General features: G+C 48.1%; 1 protein-coding gene across 1 annotated transcript; it reads left to right on the top strand.

Annotated features, from left to right (window-relative positions):
• Positions 1-13447: 13447 nt before the first annotated feature.
• LOC148758858 (patr class I histocompatibility antigen, A-2 alpha chain-like) lies at positions 13448-16724 on the top strand. Its single transcript, XM_088795791.1, has 6 exons — positions 13448-13652; positions 13965-14249; positions 14481-14756; positions 15337-15609; positions 15727-15840; positions 16417-16724. The coding sequence occupies exons 1-6, from the start codon at positions 13589-13591 to the stop codon at positions 16419-16421; spliced, it is 1017 nt and encodes a 338-aa protein (XP_088651917.1). The 5' UTR covers positions 13448-13588; the 3' UTR covers positions 16422-16724.
• Positions 16725-19355: the final 2631 nt, after the last annotated feature.

Raw genomic sequence — 19355 nt, 5'->3', positions numbered from 1 at the left:
TGTCAGGGGCCCAGACTCCTTCCTCCTGTTCCTCTGCCATTCTCAGGGTGTGGTTTCCCGCTCATGGTCCACAATAGCTGTGTGCTCTGCCATCACATCTGTATTCCAGCCAGTATGAAGGAGGAAAGGGAGAAAGGCATACTCCTTCCGTTAAGGATACTTCTGAAGGGCATGATGCTTGGGTTTGAATCTCTGTCTGAACTCAGTCTTACGGTCATAACTGTCTGCAAGTGAGGCTGGAAAACATAGTCTGTATCCCAAGTGGTCAGTACCCTCAGGGTCCTACCAGCAGGGAGGAAGGGGCACAGTTATGTGTGGACAGCTGGCATCCTTGCCACCCTCAGGCTCCTGAGACGCAGTATTTGATTGACTCCTCCCCACGCACAGCCACCCTTTTCTCTCAGCAGCATTTCCTGTCACCTAAGTCGGAAATGCCAAGAATGAGTCCTTTGTCTCACGCTTCCATACCCAATCAGGTACAAAGCTCTGATGGTTTTATGTCCTAAACATTCCTTGAAATTGCTTCCCTCTCCATTCATCCTACGACTGTCCTAGGTCAGGCCTGGGTTGCTGAAATGGCCAGGTGTGTTTTCCCACGTCTGATTCTGTCCCCTTCTAACCTATCTTCACACCATTTAAACACAGACTTGCCCTCTGCTCCTCTGCTTACACCCTTCAGTAGCATCTCATCACCTACAGGTTCAAATGTCCAGGTTCTCTGGCTTGTTGTGTGATCTCCGCCCTCCTCACCCCTTGCACTCAGGGATCCAGAATGGACGTTTTTCATCGACAGCCTCGTCCTGCTCCATCCCTTTATCCCCAGGCTGATCCTTGTGCGTCCTTAAGGCTCCCCTAAGCCGGGGCTTCCCCCTGCCCCCCACCCCTGTCGTGCTCTTACCCTGACCCTGTGCATTTCTTCTGTAGCTCTTGTGTTTCCTTCCGCCCTCTGCCACCAGACTGTGTGATTCTCTGAGGCCAGAGACTATTTTAAACACCTTTATATTCCCAGTGCCTTCATTTTTGGTGTCCAAAATATACATTCCACACGTCTAGATGATAACTTGGCAAGATGTCTAGGAATTCGGCTTTGCTGGGCGTGGCCACTGGAGGGCAGTGAATTACAGTGTCTGATACTGGGCTGAGTTGGCCAAAGTTCTCTCTCCGAAGGGAAGGAGATGGAGAGCCACCTGCTCATCAGCGAGTATTTACTGAGCCCCGCGCTGTGCTGGGCACTGCTCTAGGCATTGAAGGTGCCACCATAAACAAAGTGAGAAAAATCTCTGCCTTTTCCTTCTAGTTATTTATTCAAGGAAAATGAAAGGTAATAGGCCTCCAAAGATGTATCAGGATTTCCATAGCAACTTTATTCCTATAGACAACAATTGTAAACAACCCAAATATCAGTTAACAGGAAAATGGATATTCATACAATGGAATAGTACTCAGCCATAAGAAAGGGCAAACTACTGATTTGGCAACACAGGAGAAACTAGTTTAAAAACAATTCTGTTGAACAAAAGGAGCCTGATATCAAAAAGTCTACATTGGATGATCCGATTTAAATTGAGTTCAGAAATAATCTGTGTCAATAGAAATCAGAACAATGGTTGGCTCTGATGGAGACGACTGGGAAGAGGCCTGGGGAAGCTTTCTGGGGAGACGGAAGTGTTCTCTTTCTCCACTGGGGTGTGTTTTACACACAGATACACATGTGTCAAAGCCAAATGGCTTTTACGTGTAGTCAACTGTCTGTAAATTATGTGTAAGAAGAAATCCCTTTCCTGCAGGTTAAATTCTGATTACCAGAAACAGATAATAGACAGAAAAACAGGTATTTGTAGGAGGGTGATAAGTGCTATGGAGAACAATGAAGCAGGAAAGATCAGAGATGTGCCCCGTTGGCAAGAGTGGGAACAGGAGCAGGTTATAAACGGGGCAGTGAATCAGGGTCACACAGAGAAGAGGAGTTTGAGCGGAGTCCTGAAGGGGGCAGCGGGCAAGCCATGCAGTTTTCAGTTTTTGAAAGTTAACACTCAAATTTTCAGAAAAAAGGCGTTGAAGGCCAAAGGTGAAACTGGCCAAACTTCCATAGTAATGGTGGGTTTTCATTGTTGTCTTAAAAAGACATTCCTTTAGAAATGTAAACTTTACATTGAAATACAACTTACTCGTGCATTTGTATTTTTTATTTTTTTAAATTGCCGAACATTGGGGAACAGGGTCCATCTCCAGGGCCCATCAGCTCCAAGTTGTTGTCCTTCAATCTAGTTGTGGAGGGCACAGCTCAGCTCCAAGTCCAGTTGCCATTTTCAATCTTTAGTTGCAGGGGGTGCAGCCCACCATCTCATGAAGGAATTGAACCAGCAACCTTGTTGTTGAGAGCTCGCACTCTAACCAACTGAGCCATCCAGCCGACCCTCTTATATTTTTTAAAGTACATATATGTGTACAGCTGGTAAATTTCCCCTAAATAACCAGCACCCATATCAAGACATGGAACACTGCAGAGTCCCCTGTGTTCCCTTCTAGTCCCCTCCCCTCCTTCCCTAGCAAGGGTAACTATTGACTTCTAACATCTCAGTTAGTTTTGCCTACCTCTAACCTTCATAGAAATAGAATCATGTAGTAAAGACACTCCATTTTCCATTTTAATGCTCTTGGTTTGGAGAGAGTTGGGGAGTGGAGCTGATGCTGAATTTTTTAGCACTCACCATACTTGAGACTCTAACCCTTTCATCAAGATGCCTCCTGGCCCCCCCCTACACAGATGCAGCAGCCTGCTGCGTGACAGGAAGTTGAGGAAGCCTTGAGGCTCTTCCCAGCAGGAGGCGGCCCAGTCTGAGCTGAGCTCCTTTGAGCTGATACAGGGAGGGCGGTGTGTGCATGTGGTGGGATGGCCAATGCTGAACTTCCTGTCATGTACGAGGTAAATTCTCCAAGGTCAAGTTGCGACTTGTCATCTTCAGGACTGTAAGACTTAGCCTGCTCTCCCTGGCACCTGGCACAAGTGGCATGTCCCTGCTTGCTAATTCGCTCATTCATTCACTCTCATCTTACCCCAAGAATAAGAGAGAATTTCTAACAGAGGAGAAATTGAGGTAGCCACCACATTCAAGATGTTTGACCCTAGATCGGGAGCCTCCGGGCATCTGACATTGGCATTGGGGCCCCTGGACTCCTAGAGTCTGTTCACATACACATCTGGGTGACACGCTGCCTGGCCCTGCGGGTGGTCTGTGGGCGGGTCCTACAAGGTTAAGTGGGTGCCGTTGCTCTGCCCCCAGAACCTGATACTCATGTAGTTTGGGCTCATGTAACCTGGGGTCCTGTAGCCAGTGCCAAACAGCTGAGTTAACCAGCGGTCACTAACATTTGCTAAGTAACAGTAAAAGTAATACCAGAACCTGTGTAAAATGGAGTAAATTTGGTGGTATGTTGTTTTTTAAAATCAATTTGACCTAGAGTATCATGACACACATGTACCCAGGCTCCCCCACACTGAGGAGCGCACAGCCAGAGTTCACGCATCATTCTGAGTTAATATTTACCTTTGCATCACGACCCTGGTTGACAGGCGCTGTGCCAGGAAGGGCTCCATGGTCAGCAGCTTGTCTGCATCTGTGAAACAGCACATCTCCTCTCACACAGTCTGAAACGTGGTCTTCATGACACAGAACTGCCTCCACTGGTCTCTGCTCTGTAGGAACCTCAAAGGAGGTCTGTCATGCAGGGGACCCTGCTCGCTGCGCCATTTGTTGTGCAGGGAGGCCTGCGGGGTCTCTGGTCCCGCTCCCCATACAAGAACGCAGGATATGGTGAGGCCAAAAAGGAACACCCACGGAGCCATAGGTAGGGGAGTCATACCACTATATTCTCGCTGGCGGCACTATACTCTCACTGGAGGCTGGATCCACACTGTCCGCAAACCGCCATCCACACTTGCCAGCCCAGCCACCATCTTCTTGCTAGCCCCCATTCTTTCTCTCTCTCCTCTTCTCTTCTCTCTCTCTCTCTAGCGTAGCCACAGCAGTTATATTAGTGGCCAATGGCTCACTGGTTACAGCTGACGGCCAACTAGCCACAGCTGATGGCCATGCAATCACAGTTGATGGCCATTTACTACCTGAGCCAGCACCTGTCTATGTGAGGCCGAGAGCCTGGAAACTACTTTTTGGGGCTCTGCCCCCACAAGGTCTTTCCTCTGATACCCGCCCTGGGGGAGACCAGCTGTGCTCACTGTCTGTCTGTCAGGGCTTTGACTTTCCTGGGGTGCCGAGAGACCCACCCCTCCCCCCCATAAGGTTTGCAGTGGGGTCCTTGTCTCGGCTGCTGCCATCAAATACTTGCCTGAAAATACCAGATGAATAATACCCAGCAAAGACATTTTTATAGCACTCGAACCACTTAAAAATCATGACACACAGGTAATTAGATGCATTCCTGACACTTCCATTTAATTTCACAGAGTCAATGATTGTGGGTGTGAGAGGGTCTGGTCTTCTGTTCTGTTTCCTGACCTGTGTAGCTATAACAGGGTATCTTCATTTTGTGAAAATTCACTAAAATGTTCACTAATGATATGTGTGTTTTGTACTTGATTTAGAAAAATAAATATTGATCATGTTTGGCACAAACTTGTTTTTACAAATAAATAAATTCAAATCATTATCCTATTTCTTTGTCAGAAATTTATTTGAGAGGATCCAAATTATTGATGGGAAAACACTTTTCTTTCTAACAGAATTCCAACTAAGTAATTCAGAAGGAATGACAGAAACATTGTCCTTTGTAGCCCTAATGAAATAATGACTATAGGCAATGACCATCAATGGATACTCTGACAATTAGATGAAAAATTGATGGGGGGACTTTATAGTGGTTGGATAGTAGGTGGTCACCACCCGACCCCTAATCAATGTTAACGTCTCTAATGTGAAGCCACCAGACTTCATGCTCCTCCTGATGGACATAATGGGGTGGACACAGGGCCACCTAAGAAGTGATATTGTCGCTTATGAAAATTTTAAGGATATAAACTTTGCTTTCTATTTCTTTTACCCCCACATATTGGCAAACACAGGGCAGTGAAACTGTTCCCTTAGAGCTTATGGAGTAATTACAATTTTTATTGTCTTCTTTTTTTGAATGTCTTCCTCTCTGAACAGTGACTTCATTTTCATACCTTATCTTTGATGAATAGTCTTACGTGTCAACTTGTCTGGGCTGCAGCACTCAGGTATTTGATGAAACACTGATCTAGGGGTTTCTATACATGTGGCTGACACCTGAAATCATTTGGCTTTATTTTTTGTAACTTATTTCTTTTAATTTTTATTGAAAAATACAGCTGACATACAACATTGTATCAGTCTCAGGTGCACAGCATAGTTGTTCTGCATTTATATACCTAACGAAGTGACCACTATGACAAGCCCAGCAACCATCTGACACCGTACCACGCGATCACCATATTATTGCCTATATTCCCTATGCTGTACATTACATCCCCAAGACTTATTTGTTCTATAGCTGGAAATTTGAAACTTTTGTTCTTCTTTACCTTCCCCCTTTTTAATATTTTCAATTACAGTTGATATTTGTGGGGACAGAGCCAGGAGTGCAGTTTCCAGGCTCTCGCCCTCACGTGGAAAGGTGCTCACTCAGGTAATAAATGGCCATCACCTGTGATTGGATGGCCATCAGCTGTGGCTAGTTGGCCATCAGCTGTAACCAGTGAGCCATTAGCCACTAATATAACTGCTGTGGCTACACTGGCAGTAAATGGGGGCTAGCAAGAAGATGGGGGCTGAGCTAGCAAGCGTGGATTGCAGAGAGGCGGATGCCGCCAGTGAGAATATAGTGGTATGACTCCCCTATCTATGGTTCCGTGGGAGTTCCTTTTTGGCCTCACCATGTCCTGCATTCTTATGTGGGGAGCGGGACCAGAGACCCCGCATGACACCCTGCATGACAATATTCAAAATTATTTTATATTAATTTCATGCCTGATGAGATTATTTTATATTTTAAGCATGGTGGTTAGACATTTATAATTTAAGAAGTGATCCCCCTGACGAGTCGAGTACCCACCTGGCACTATACATAGTTACTACCATATTATTGACTATATTCCCTATGTTTTACTTTACAGCCCCATGATTATTTTTTAACTACCAATTTGTACTTCTTAATCCCTTCACATTTTTCACCCTATTCCTCAATCCCCCTCCCATCTATCACCCTGATAAATCTAGTATCCATTTGACATCATACATAGGTATTACATTAACTATATTCCTTATATTGTACTTTATATCCCCATGACTACTTTGTAACAACCAATTTGCACTGCTTAATCCCTCTCCCTTTTTCTTTTTCTCCCTTCTTCCACCTTCCCCACACGCACACTCCAGTTCACACCTTTGTTTCTCAGTCTAGTTGTGTAGGACACAGCTCCCTTGCCCATGCTGGTATTATGAGCCTTGCGCTCCCTCCGGCCGAGGCAGTTGGTCACCGGTGGTCGGTCAGCCGCTCACAGCAGCCCTTTGCATTTTTCACCTACCCCCTCAACAACCCTCCTATCTCACAATCATCAAAATGTTCTTTGTATCTATGAATGTGTTTATGTTTTACTTTGTTTTTTAGATTCCACATATAAGTGAAATCACATTGCATCTGTCTTTCTCTGTCTGACATACTCCACTCGGCACAATATTCTCCAGATCCATTCATGCAACCAAGATGGCTAGAACCCATTCCCATCCATGGCCAAGCCATATTCCTTTGTACTTATGTATGACCTACTCACAGTCCATTCATCCAGTGATGGACACCCAGGTTGCCTTCACATCCTGGCCACTGTAAATACACTTCAATGAACATATGTATTGTCACACAGCAGCCTAGCAGACTGTCCCCCCATGTCTTTCCTTGTGAAAAGAAAAGTCTGTGAGACTGTGCATCTCTGAGACTGTGTATTTCTCTCTATTTAGTCTCCAAAAGAGGGTTTGCAGCCAATGACGAGTAAGATTCCCAAGGGGGGGGGGGACAACTCAAGCCAGGCGGAACCCCATGGAGACCCCAGATGAGCTGCCTTAGAAAGATCTGGAAGGGGCCTTGCCTCCCCTTCCCCCTGCCTGGGAAAACTGCTGCTGACCCTGGCTTTCCCCTCTCACTTAATTGAGAGAAGAGTCTTGAGAGTGATAAGATTAAGTGCTCTCTCTGCTCAGCTCTGTGAAACAATTTCAACATGTGATATATGTCCCTTAAAGGAGATGCATACCTCACCTCAAGGACTTTCTGCTTCGGCTGTTTGAAGATCAACATAATCGGTTTGGGTTATTTCTATAACGTGATAAATGAGTCCCACAGACTGTGCCAAAAAAACACTACTATTCCCTTGTATACTTATCAATAAAAACCTCCAGAAGGCTCAAATCTGGGCTCCAGTCTTTCAGAACTGTGAGACCCCTGGGCTTCTGAAATTTAACTGCATTAAGTCACTGTTTCTTTCTTTCTTAAAAACTTAACCCAAAGCCACCCCTTCTCGCACCCTCACTGCCCGTGTTGCGCTGAATGCAACACATATGGATGCACATGTCCCCTTGAAGTAGCGTTTTGGGTTTCTTCAGATAAATAACTAGAAGTGGGATTTCTGGGTTCTTCTTTGTCTCTTGTTTTAAAGTCTGTTTTGTCTGATTTTATTTTTTCTAACATGAAATAACTTTTTCCATCCCTTTACTTTCAGTCTTGTGTGTGTCTTTCAATCTGAAGTGAGTCTCTTGTAGGCAGCAAATGTAAGGATTTTGTTTTCTCATCCATTCAGCCACCTTATTTTTTGATTGGAGCATTCAATCCATTTCCATTGAAAGTAATTGTTGATAGATGTGTAGTTATTGTCATTCAATTATTCATATTTGTGACTTTTGTGTGTGTGTGTTAAACAAGTCCCTCTAACATTCCTTGTAATACTGGTTTGGTGATGGTGAACTTTTTTAGCTTTTTCTTCTCTGGAAGGCTTTTTATCTGTCCTTCAATTTTAAATAATAGCCTTGCAGGGTAGAGTAGTCTTGGTTGTAGATCCATGCTTTTCATCACTTTCAATATTTCCTGCCAATCCCTTTTGGCCTGCAGTTTCTGTTGAGAAATCAACAGAAACTGTTATGGGAGCTCCCTTGTAAATTACTACCAGTAGGTGCCTTTCTCTTGCTGTTTTAGGATTCTTTCTTTGTCTTTAACCTTTGTTGTTTTAATTATAATGTGTTTGGTGTGGGCCTGTTTGGGTTCTTCTTGTTTGGACTCTATCCGCTTCCTGGGCTCGTGTGTCTATTTCCTTTGCCAGCAGAGGAAAGTTTTTAGTCATTATTTCTTCAAATAGGTTCTCAACCCCCTTTTCCCTCTCTTCTCCTTCTTGTCCCTCTGATGAAAATTTTGGTGCTTAATGATGTCCCAGAGTCTCTTACACTGTCCTCATTGTTTTTCATTCTTTGTTGTTTTTGCTGTTCCGATGGGCATTTTCTGCTACCCTGTCTTCCAAATCACTGATCTGATCCTCTGCTCCATCTAGTCTGCGGGCACATTCTTCATTTCAGTTATTGTAGCCTCCATTTCTGACTGGTTCTTTGTTATGGTCGCCATGACTTTTTTAATGCTTGCTGTCTCTTTGTTCAAGTTCTCACTGTATTCACTGAAGATCCTTATAACCAGTGTCTTGAACTGTGTCTCTGGTGAGTATAATGAAAACTATATGGAATAAAAATAAAGGAAGTAATTAATAAGTCAGAAAATAAAATGCCTGGGTGATTCTGCAACCAAGGAACTGATTTCCAACTCTTAATTCCTCTACTTAAGGTGAGTTTGGTTTATTTTTACAACAGACACATCAGCAACATGAAGTCTTACACACTCCTGGTGAAAGTTTAAATTGGCAGAAGCACTTCAGAAATCAAGTGCACATCATCTTACCTACTGTGCTTAAAGCTCACACCCCTGTACCCAGCCTTCCCTCCTGACCGTCCTCCCCGGGGAATTCCTTGCCTGTGCCCAGGAGACAAGCACACTCATGTTTATAGCAACTTGGATAACCACTTATGCATCAGTAGGGAAACAGAGAAAGTGTGGTGTCATCATGAAATGTAAGACTTAAGCAGTGAAAACAAATGAAGGACACCCTCACACATGGGGGTAACTCCCTACGTAATGCTGAGTCTCAGAAGAGCCCATGCAGTACGAGTTAACTGGACAGGAAGTTCAAAAACGGGCAAAAGTAAATAATATTTGGCTTGGGGATATACATACTTATTGTAATATCTTCAGAGAATCTCCAGGGAATAGTAAACACAGGCCTCAAGATAGAGTTTCCATCTGAAGGACAGGATGGGGGACGCGGCCACGGTGGCTTCTTCACAGGTTCCGTTTCTGACACCAGCGGTGTGTGCCCAGGTATTTACTTCATCATAATTCCTAAACTGACATTTCTCCAACGGTGACTTGTGAACCATTCCTCGTTAATTTTTAAATAAAGAAATAGAAAAAGAAATACCAACGTTTATTGCAATGATCCTTAGAAAGAACTACCCACCTGGAACAAAGCCACAGCCAATTGTTATGAGCCATGTCAGAGTGGGGGCCGGGGTGTCAAAGGAAACAGCTTTGGCTAGAAATGGGTCATGTGATCACTGGCATCTCTATAGATTTTCTGGGACACAATGTTCAGTGTGACCTGCAAGGTGATTCAATCTGTGAAGGATTTGGTGTGTTATATTTAACTTCACATGCAACTGAATTAACTACTTTTACAGAATGTTAATGCACGTTGTTGATCAATGTAAGCTAAACTGGAAAACGCTATAAAGTGGGAACGATGGATAGAATAGAGAGTGTGAATGGAAGATACAACAGAGCTGCTTTGGAGAAAACTTCAGGGGTGGCCGGATGGCTCAGTTGGTTAGAGCGTGAGCTCTCCACCATGGGATGGTGGGCTGCACCCCTGCAAGTAAGATTGAAAACAGTGACTGGACTTGGAGTTGAGCTGCGCCCTCCGCAACTAGATCCAAGGACAACGACTTGGAACTGCTGGGCCCTGGAGAAACACTCTGTTCCCCAATATTCCCCAATAAAAATTAAAAGCAAAACAAAAATACTTTAGCGTCCAGCTTCACCTATCAACAGTGCTTTTTAGAATCACATTAGTGTCCAAATCACTTCTACCAAATATCATTCAAAAACACAGTAAAAGATTAACATTTATTCTAGGATGCCAACCGGACAGCCAATTTTGGAACACTTTGTTTCTAGATTGGAGTTAACCATCGCTGCCCACTGTATCACAACACAATTGTTGTCAGGACACCAAGTGTATAGACTGAGGCATGAGATTTACATTTTTCTAACATTTTGAAAAGCGATTTCATTAGGGAAATATTTTTGAAGATAATGTTCAGTAAGAAAATTGGCATTGTAGCCAATATTTCTGACATTGAAACAAATTTGAAAATTCTAAGAAAAAGCAAAGATAGTTATTGTAAAGGCATTAATGTTATGGCGCTCAGTCTTTAAACTGTGTGATCAGCTACTATATGTTCTCAACTTTGTTGCAACTTATTGTAGGGAACATGGTTATTAAAGGCATCTACAATAAAACTTACAAATACTGTTGTATCGCCTTTCTTTGTCTCAAACCTTTAATAGTTACATTGTAAGACTGAAATTTAAGGCATTAAAGAAAATGATCAGAGAAAAGGATTATGCTTTTAAAATCCTGAAACAATATTTATTTGTAAATTTTATATGTATGCATATTCTTGGGCACTCCTCCCTTTCAGAGGTGGAGTAATTCCTTCTCTATTGAGTGTGGGCTGGACATAAGGACTCACTTCTCATCAGGCTGATGTAACGGTGTGTGATTCTGAGTTTAGGACATAAAACTGCAGCTCTCTCTCTCTCTCTCTCTCTCTCTCTCTCTCTCTCTCTCTCCTATCACTTGCTCTTAGGGAAGAAGCTACCTAAGTTATTATCCACATTATGGAAAAGTCCCCACGGCTAGGAACTGAGGCCTCCTGGGACCATCCAGGAAGGAAAGGAGGCCCCTTCCAACAGCCCTATGACTGAGCCGTGTTTCATGCGAGTCCTCCAGCCCCACTCAAGCCTTCAGATGACGCAGCCCTGGCTGACAACTTGACTGCACCTTGAGAGAGGCCCTGAGCCAGAAGCATCAGATAAACCTCTCCTGCATTCCTGACCCTGGGAAACTGGGATACAATACCCATTTGTTGTTTTGAGCTGCTAACTTTTGGGTAATTTGTAATGCTGCCATACATGACTAATACAGTGTCCAAAGAGAGAATGAATTATTGCATTTTTATTTGCTCTAAATTAATTATAAGATATTGGACATGTCATTTGGTTTGCATTTTATTACCACTCACAACAATCTATTTACTTGAACTTCATTTTCAACTGTGACCCAAATAAACACAAAGGGAAGAGCAGGCCATCCTAGGCTGATTCTGTGATGGTCCCTAATAACAACCCTGGTTATTCACCTTCTCCCAGTTATGCAATCAAACATTAATATAGGTGCTGGGAAGGGATTCTACAAATGTAACTAAGGTCGCAAATCAGCTGACCTTAAGACACGGGGACTATCCATGGGGAATGTCCTAATCAGGTGAGGACTGACTGGGGTTTCTCCTGAGCAAACATTCCTAGTGAGAGGGATTCAGTGTGAGGCATTTTCTCTACTGGCAGCTTTGGAAATGGAGGGCCACATGGCAAAGACTGATGGTGGACACTAGGGGCTGGGGCAGCACCCCCCCCCCCCCGTTGACACTTGTCAAGGAAACAAGGACCTTAGACTTATAACTAGAAAAAACTGAATTCTGCTAACAGCTCTCTGTAAGCTGGGAGGAAGATCCTGAGCTCAGGATGAGCTCACAGCTTTGTGACACCCTGACCAGAGACCCCATCCATACCGGGCCTGGATTACTAAGGAACTGTGAACAAATAAGTGGGTGTTGTTTTGAGCCACTAAGTTATGGTAATTTGTTACACAGCAACAGAAAACTAATACATAGGCTCAACTGTGCAACAAATAAGCACACAGCATTTTTTCCACTGGAATGGATTTATGAACTGATATGCCCACTAGTTTGTAAGAAAATATTTCCTCTTTTGTATTTTTCAGGTTACGATTTTAGGTGATATAAATTTTAATACAATCATTCATTCATTCAACAAATAATTTAATGCCCACTATCTATCAGGAATGGCTTCTTATGCCTAGGATACAACTTTGACCTAAACAGCCCAAAGCCCCTGTGCTCATGTGTCTGACATTCTAGAAGTTTCCCAGAGTGATTCAGAGCCACTGGAGTGTTTTTAGTGAAGAAATGACACAGCCTCACTGACGTTAACAGGATCGCCAATCCCTGTGGGGAAAATAGTCCTTGGGTGGCAGGTGAGGGGGTGGCACTAGTGCCACAATCAAGAGTGAGAAAGTAGTGGGGACTAAGGGGGGAAGAGGACATGAGGGGTGAGAGAGACAGAGAAGGGCTGGAGAAGCAGGGGTGGGGGGAGAGGCAGAGGTAAAGAATCCTAAAGCAGTGGAACTCTCGGGTTGAAATAATGTTGTTTTATAGATCTTTTGTAAATTATTTAGGACCTAGTGGGATGTTCTGTGGAGCTGCCTAAAAAGTAATTGCTCCTTATGCTACTCAGTTTAAAAATAATGTGTCCCAATAAAATATGCACACTGCTGAGATGTGAATTATTCATAAAAATAGGCAGCACAGGAGCCCTGGTGAAGGGCATTTTAACTGCTTTGAACACTTGCAGCTTTGAGGTTGTACGTCCTGATGGTTGAAATACACAGTAACAAACTGCTTCCCCTGCTTCTTTGTATTGAGGATGCGGGGACTCAACAGACAAACTCAGGGCTTGTAGAATGAAGATCATTTTACAGTAGAAACATCCGGAGTCACAGGTGTACAGTCTGGGAATGTGAGACTTAGGAGCTTTGAGAGTCTGGCTGCAGCGCTGTTTACACACATTTCTGCACCAAGGGGGACAAATCACGGTTTTACAGATTAGCTTCCTGATGATCAGGGGTTTCCAAGCTTGTTCCCACTGTAGTTAATAAACAACAAGGAGACTGGTCTCTATGAGAATCTCCAGCTGGTGTTTTTAGGCACAACCTCTCCAGGGTTAAAGAGAAAAGCCCTGTCCTTCCTCTATTCCCAGGGCGAGCTCACTCTGTGGCACCAAGTTCCCTGGGGGTGTCTTCTTCCAGAATAGTCCGGGGGGAGAGGTAAACGGTGGTAGGCAGGGAGTCTATTTCAGGGAGAGGGATTCCGGGAAGAGATGAGGAGGAAAAGTGCTGGGGAGTCCTCACCTCCCCGCGGTTTCAATTCTCCTTCTCACAACCTGTGTCGGGTCCTCCTGTCTGGAAACTCATGAGGCGGCCCCAGTTCTCACTCCCATTTCGTGTCCTATTTTTAGAGAAGCCAATCAGTGTCACCGCTGTTCCGGTTATAAAGAGTCCACGGACCCGCCGTACGCAGATTGTCCCCAGAGCCGGAGGATTCCGATCATGGGCCCTGGAACCCTCCTCCTGCTGCTCTCGGGGGCCCTGGGCCTGACGGGGACCCGGGCGGGTGAGTGCGGGGTCGGGAGGGAACGGTCTCCGCGGGAGGAAAGCGAGGGGACCGCTCGGTGGGGGCGCACGACCCCGGGGAAGATGTGCCTCACCGCCCGGCCCAGACCCCAGACCCTCGGCTCCGCCCTGTCCTGGTCCCGCCCCGTGTCCCGCCCACTCATGTCACCTACTCGGGTCTCCCGCCACCTCCCCTTTCCGTCCCCCCCTTTTCCGTCTCCCGGGTCCCCGCCCCTCCCCGCCCATCGCCCTAAGACCCGGGACCCGCGCCGGTAGGAGGGTCGCCTGGGTCTCAAGCCCTGCCCGTCCCCAGGCTCCCACTCCCTGAGGTATTTCTTCATCTCCTGGTCCCGGCCCGGCCGCGGGGAGCCCGGTTTCATCGCCGTCGGCTACGTGGACGACACGCAGTTCGTGCGGTTCGACAGCGACGCGGCGAGTCCGAGGATGGAGCCACGAGCGGCGTGGATGGAGGGGCCGTGGGTGGAGCAGGTGGTGCAGGGGTACTGGGACCAGCAGACGCAGGTCTGCAAGGACTGGGCACAGAGTCACCGACGGAGCCTTAACAACATCCGAGGCTACTATAACCAGAGCGAGGCAGGTGAGCGACCCCTACCCCCACGGACGGGCCGGGGTCTCCCCTAGCCTCCTGGCCCGAACTTGCCCCCGAGGCTGCGGGACCCTCCCGGCCAGTCTACCGCGGAAGAGCCCGCGAAACTTTGATCCGGTTTCATTTTCAGTTCAGGCTCCATCACAGCGGGGTGGGCGGGGGCGGGGCCAATCGCGGGGCTGGGCCAATCGCGGGACGGGCCCAATTGCGGGGCGGGGTCAGGGTCTCACACCCTCCAGTGGATGTCCGGCTGCGAAGTGGGGCCCGACGGGCGCCTCCTCCGCGGTTACTATCAGGACGCCTACGACGGCGCCGACTACATAGCCTTGAACGAGGACCTGCGCTCCTGGACCGCGGCGGATACCGCGGCTCAGATCACACGGCGCAAGTGGGAGGTGGCCGGTCTGGCGGAGCAATGGAGGGGCTACTTTGAGGGCAGGTGCGTGGAGACGCTCGGCAAATACCTGGAGAAGGGGAAGGAGATGCTGCAGCGCGCAGGTAAGAGGGGCCGCGGGGCCTCCTACGAGGAGAGGAGGAAATGGGATCAACACCAGGACACACTCTCTCCCCGACCCCGGGAGATGTTTTCAGATTCGGTACCAGAGAGTGACCCTAAGGGACCCCTTCTCTCAGGGACAATTAGGGGTGCAGTCTCTCAGGGGGTAAAGGGGAGACCATCTCAGAAATAACTGATCAGCGGTTCCCAGTGACTCTGGCAGCTGCTCTGGGAACCTGGGGGGACTTTCTCTCTCACGCCTTGTTCGCTGCCCCGCACACAGTGTGACTGAGCTCTGACCCCAGCTTTTCTGAGTCATGTGGTGTCCACCCAGCTCAGGACCAGGAATCCCTTTTCTCTCCATCAGAGACCTGTCACAGACGGGGCTGCCTCACCCTGATTCTAGAACTTTCTAAAGAGTAGAGATTATCCCGAATGTCTCTGTCCAGTGTGGTGTCTGGGTTTTGTGCTCCCTTCCCCCACCCCAGTTGTCCTGACCAGTCTCGGGATGGTCACGTGACCACTGCTGGAGTGTCCCCTGAGGGATGCAAACGTCCTGAGTATTCTGACCCTTCCCCTCAGATCCCCCAAAGACACACATGACCCACCGCACCTCTGACCGTGACGTCACCCTGAGGTGCTGGGCGCTGGGCTTCTACCCTGCGGAGATCACCCTGACCTGGCAGCGTGATGGGCAGGACCTGACGCAGGACACGGAGCTCGTGGAGACCAGGCCCGCGGGGGACGGGACCTTCCAGAAGTGGGCAGCTGTGGGGGTGCCTTCTGGAGAGGAGCAGAGATACACATACCATGTGCAGCACAAGGGGCTGCCCGAGCCCCAGACCCTGAGATGGGGTACGGAGGGGGCCGTGGGCACAGAGCCTCTTCTCAGGGAAAGCAGGGGCCTCTGGAGGACGTCAGGTCGGGGCTGAGGCCTGGGGGTCAGGGCCCTCACCTTCCCTTCCCTTCCAGAGCCGCCTCCTCAGGCCGCCATCCCCGCTGTCATGGTGGTGGGCGTCATGGCTGGGCTGGTCCTCCTTGGAGCTGCGGTCACTGGAGCTGTGCTGTGGAGGAGGAAGCGCTCAGGTAGGGAAGGGGCGGGGACTGAGGTGTCTTGTCCCACTGGGGGGTTTTAAGCCCCAGGTGGACGTGTGTCCTGCCTCGTTAGTGGGAAGGACCATCCACATACATGTGCTTTCCCTGTCTGGGGCCCTATTTGTTAACACTTTATTAATGCACATGTGAAAATGAGGGACAGGTTTATCACCTTGGTGATTCTGGTGATGGAGACCTGATTCTCCATAGTCACAGGTCAGAGCGGAAGGTCCCTGCTGAGGACAGACCTCCAGGAGGGTGGTTGCTCCAGTCCCCCCATATGTACTTTCCACAGGTTTCCTGATTATGCCGTGGTGGGTCTGCATCACAGTTCTGGAAACTCTCTGGGGTCCAGGACTAGGTGGTTCCTTTAGGACCTCATGGCCCTGCCTCCTTCCTGGCTTTTCATGTGATGTTTTCTTTCTGCAGGTGGGGAGGGGTTGGGGCAGAGACTACAGGACTGGGTACTGGGGATTCTTCGGGACAGTTTGAGCAGCGGTGGACTGTTGAGAATGTTACCACTTACAGCCACTAACCTGAATTTGTTGTGATTATTTTTTTCTACAGCTTGAGACAGCTGCCTGGTGGGGACTGAATGATGTGAGATTTATTCATGTTCCCACTTTATGACACAGGAACCTCTGAGCTCTCTTTCTGCAAAGGGCATCTGAATGTGTCTGCGTTCCTCTGGCATCATGTGAGGAGCTGGGAGAGTGCCCACCCCCTGCCCTCCACGCCCCCTCCCCACACTGACCGAGTCTCTTCCCTGACCCACTGTCCTGTTTCAGCAGAGGCTGTTTCCATCCCCGCCTTTACTTCGTGTTACACTGAGCGGCAACTTTTACTTTCTATGGAAATAAGAATCTGGATATGAATTTGTTTTCAATTCTTGCTATGAACAGTTGAGGGCTTAATTAAAGGACAAAATCCTAAAGTTGGAGAGGAAATAAATGGAAGCACTGAGAACCTTCCCGAATCCGTGTGTTTGCTGTGCTGAGTCTGTCGCAGGTGGAGAGAGGAGAGGCTGTGAGGACCGAGCGTGGACGCGGCCTGAGCCCAGTTGGGGCTCAGTGCATCGTGGGCTGTGTCTCCTCGGCGGGGTCACCTCTCTGCCCCTTTGTCCTCGTCCCTTCAGTAGGACCTTGTCCCACCAAGACCTGTGGTCACAGGGACTCGAGCATCACCCAGGTCTGGTCTTGTCAGTGACGGCTTCGTGTGGCCGGGTCACCAAGGCTCAGGCCTGGCCCGGCCCTTGGCCCCCATCTTCTAGGTGTTCATGTATTGTTTCTATAGAGGAATATGACTGTGTTTGTGCTTATTACGAGTCCTTGTCTCATTCTCCTCTGGGTGTCCCCTATCTGTCAGCAGCAGGTGTTTTACTTGTCATTGTCTCCACAAGGCCTAGGGGACCCTGCACACAGGAGTATGTGGCTTGAGAGATGAATTTTCAGACTCATCCAGCTCTCACCTCCTTCCAGGGCCTGATGGTTCTTTCCATCTATTCCCAAACTATCAGAGGAACCAGATTCTGGAATGAGCAGAGGAGGGATCCCGTGATTTCCCATCTTAGATAAGTTTCTGCTGGAAACCTGCTCTGCTCGCTGCCTTCTCTCCCTGCCCTGAGCTCCAGTGCTGGCTCCAGTCCAAACTCAGGGGTTGATGAAGCAGGGTTGCTTGAGATTTATATTTGGTTGGAGAATAGGATCCATAAGTCAAGGCTCATGTTTCCTGAAGAGGGAAATATAACTGTGCTGTGATGTGCAGGAGGGCAGGTGTGGGAGAAAGAAGGGGGGAGGGGGAGAGCATCACCTGTGAGATAACGGGAGGTGGCAGTGATGCCAGTGTGAGGGGACACAAATGCCACAAAACAGCATTTGACCCGAGGCTACAAGACACTGTCTCTGGAACATGGAGGCACTGTCACTGATTATTCATCGATACTGGCTGTGTGCCAGATGTGTGACAGTGTCTGCATTTGGGAAACATCACTAAAGTAAAGTGGCTGCACTTGGTGAGCATCTATTCCAGTGGGAAGAGACAGACTATATCCTATAAGCACAGTAAATGAGGAAGGTGTTTATGTTAGAAGGAGATAAGTGTTCCGGGAAAATGCAGTGGGAAGGGGATCCAGAATGTGGGGTGTGGGGTCAGGGAAGACGGCTGTTTAGATTGGGGTGCTCAGGGGGCCTCACTGGGAAGCTGACCTTCAGGGAAGATGTGAAGGACACGAGAAATTACCCACGAGGATGTCTGGGCACGTTCTTTCCAGGCAGGGGAACTGCAGTGGGAATGCCCTGGGGCAGGAGTGTGTCTGGTTTCTGGGAAGAGCAGGGAGTCTGGTGTGGCTGCAGCAGAGAGTGATGGAGAAGAGACAGGTGCGGCCAGACCACGTGGCCGGGAGGATGGTAGAGGGCAGTGAGCTGTGCGCTGAGTGAGGTGGGAGGTACAGGACAGTTAGGAGCAGAAGGGGACATGGTGTGACCTTCTTTCAGAGGACAGCTGGTGCTGCAGTGCCGAGAACAGACTTGGGGGAGGGAGGCCATCCGGAAGCCGGAGGAATCTGCAGGGTCTGGGCTGGACCTGCTGCCACTGGGGGTGAGCAGTGGGAATAGTGGGAGTGGGGGTCTGGGTACGTCCTGAAGGTGGACATTACAGCATTTCCTAATGGGAGAGTCTGGGGTGTGAGAGTCAGGGACACCCAACATCTCTGAGGATACAAGTAGAAAGATGGGGTTGCTGTCAGCAGAAATGGAGAAGACTCTGGAAGGAGCATCTGAGGGGTGGGGGGCTTCATAGACACTCATTTTAAAGATGCTGGAGCTGAGATGTCTGTTAGAAATACAAGTTAGGTCATCGGACTGGCAGTTGGACAGAAGAGTTTAGAGATCAGGGGAAATGTCTGGGCTGGAGAAATAGACTTGTGAGGTGACACATATAAATGATATTTAAAGCCTTGAGAACAGATGAGGTCACCAAGGGAGTGATGGCTGTAGAAGAGAAAGGAACAGGACTGAACCCTGGACCCCCAGTGCTGTGATCTGATCAGACCACACACCCTTTCAGACGGCACAGTTCTGGCCCCATGTCGATTAAGGACGTAGACCAGCGAGTCCCAAACTTCCCTGGGCACAGGAATCCCCTGGACATCTTGTTAAGTCTGGAGCAGAGCAGAGGCTGGATTTATAAGGAGGTTGGTGCCGCTGCTGGTCTTCAGGTCACACTTTTAGTAGCACGACTGTCACCAGGATTCCCACAGGCTGTGCGTCAGTCTCGCCTGCAGGGCTTGTTACATAAACGACTCCTGGGCTTGTGTCCGGTTCTCTGAGACGGTGGGTCTGGGAGAGGCCTGAGTGTCTGTAACAAGCCCACAAGCTGTCCTGGGGCTCAGCCAGCTTGGGAACCTCTGAGGTCAGTGATGGGGGTCAGGGTGGGGAATGGTCTTAAATACACTTTTAAAGTGTTTTTCCTCAGAAAGGGGAGGACATACATCGTTTATTATGAGACAT

This window comes from Rhinolophus sinicus, chromosome 2 (assembly GCF_057876585.1).
Source record: "Rhinolophus sinicus isolate RSI-liver-muscle chromosome 2, RSI-T2T, whole genome shotgun sequence".
Lineage (NCBI taxonomy): Eukaryota > Metazoa > Chordata > Mammalia > Chiroptera > Rhinolophidae > Rhinolophus > Rhinolophus sinicus.
This window is presented reverse-complemented; position numbering and strand designations above follow the sequence as displayed.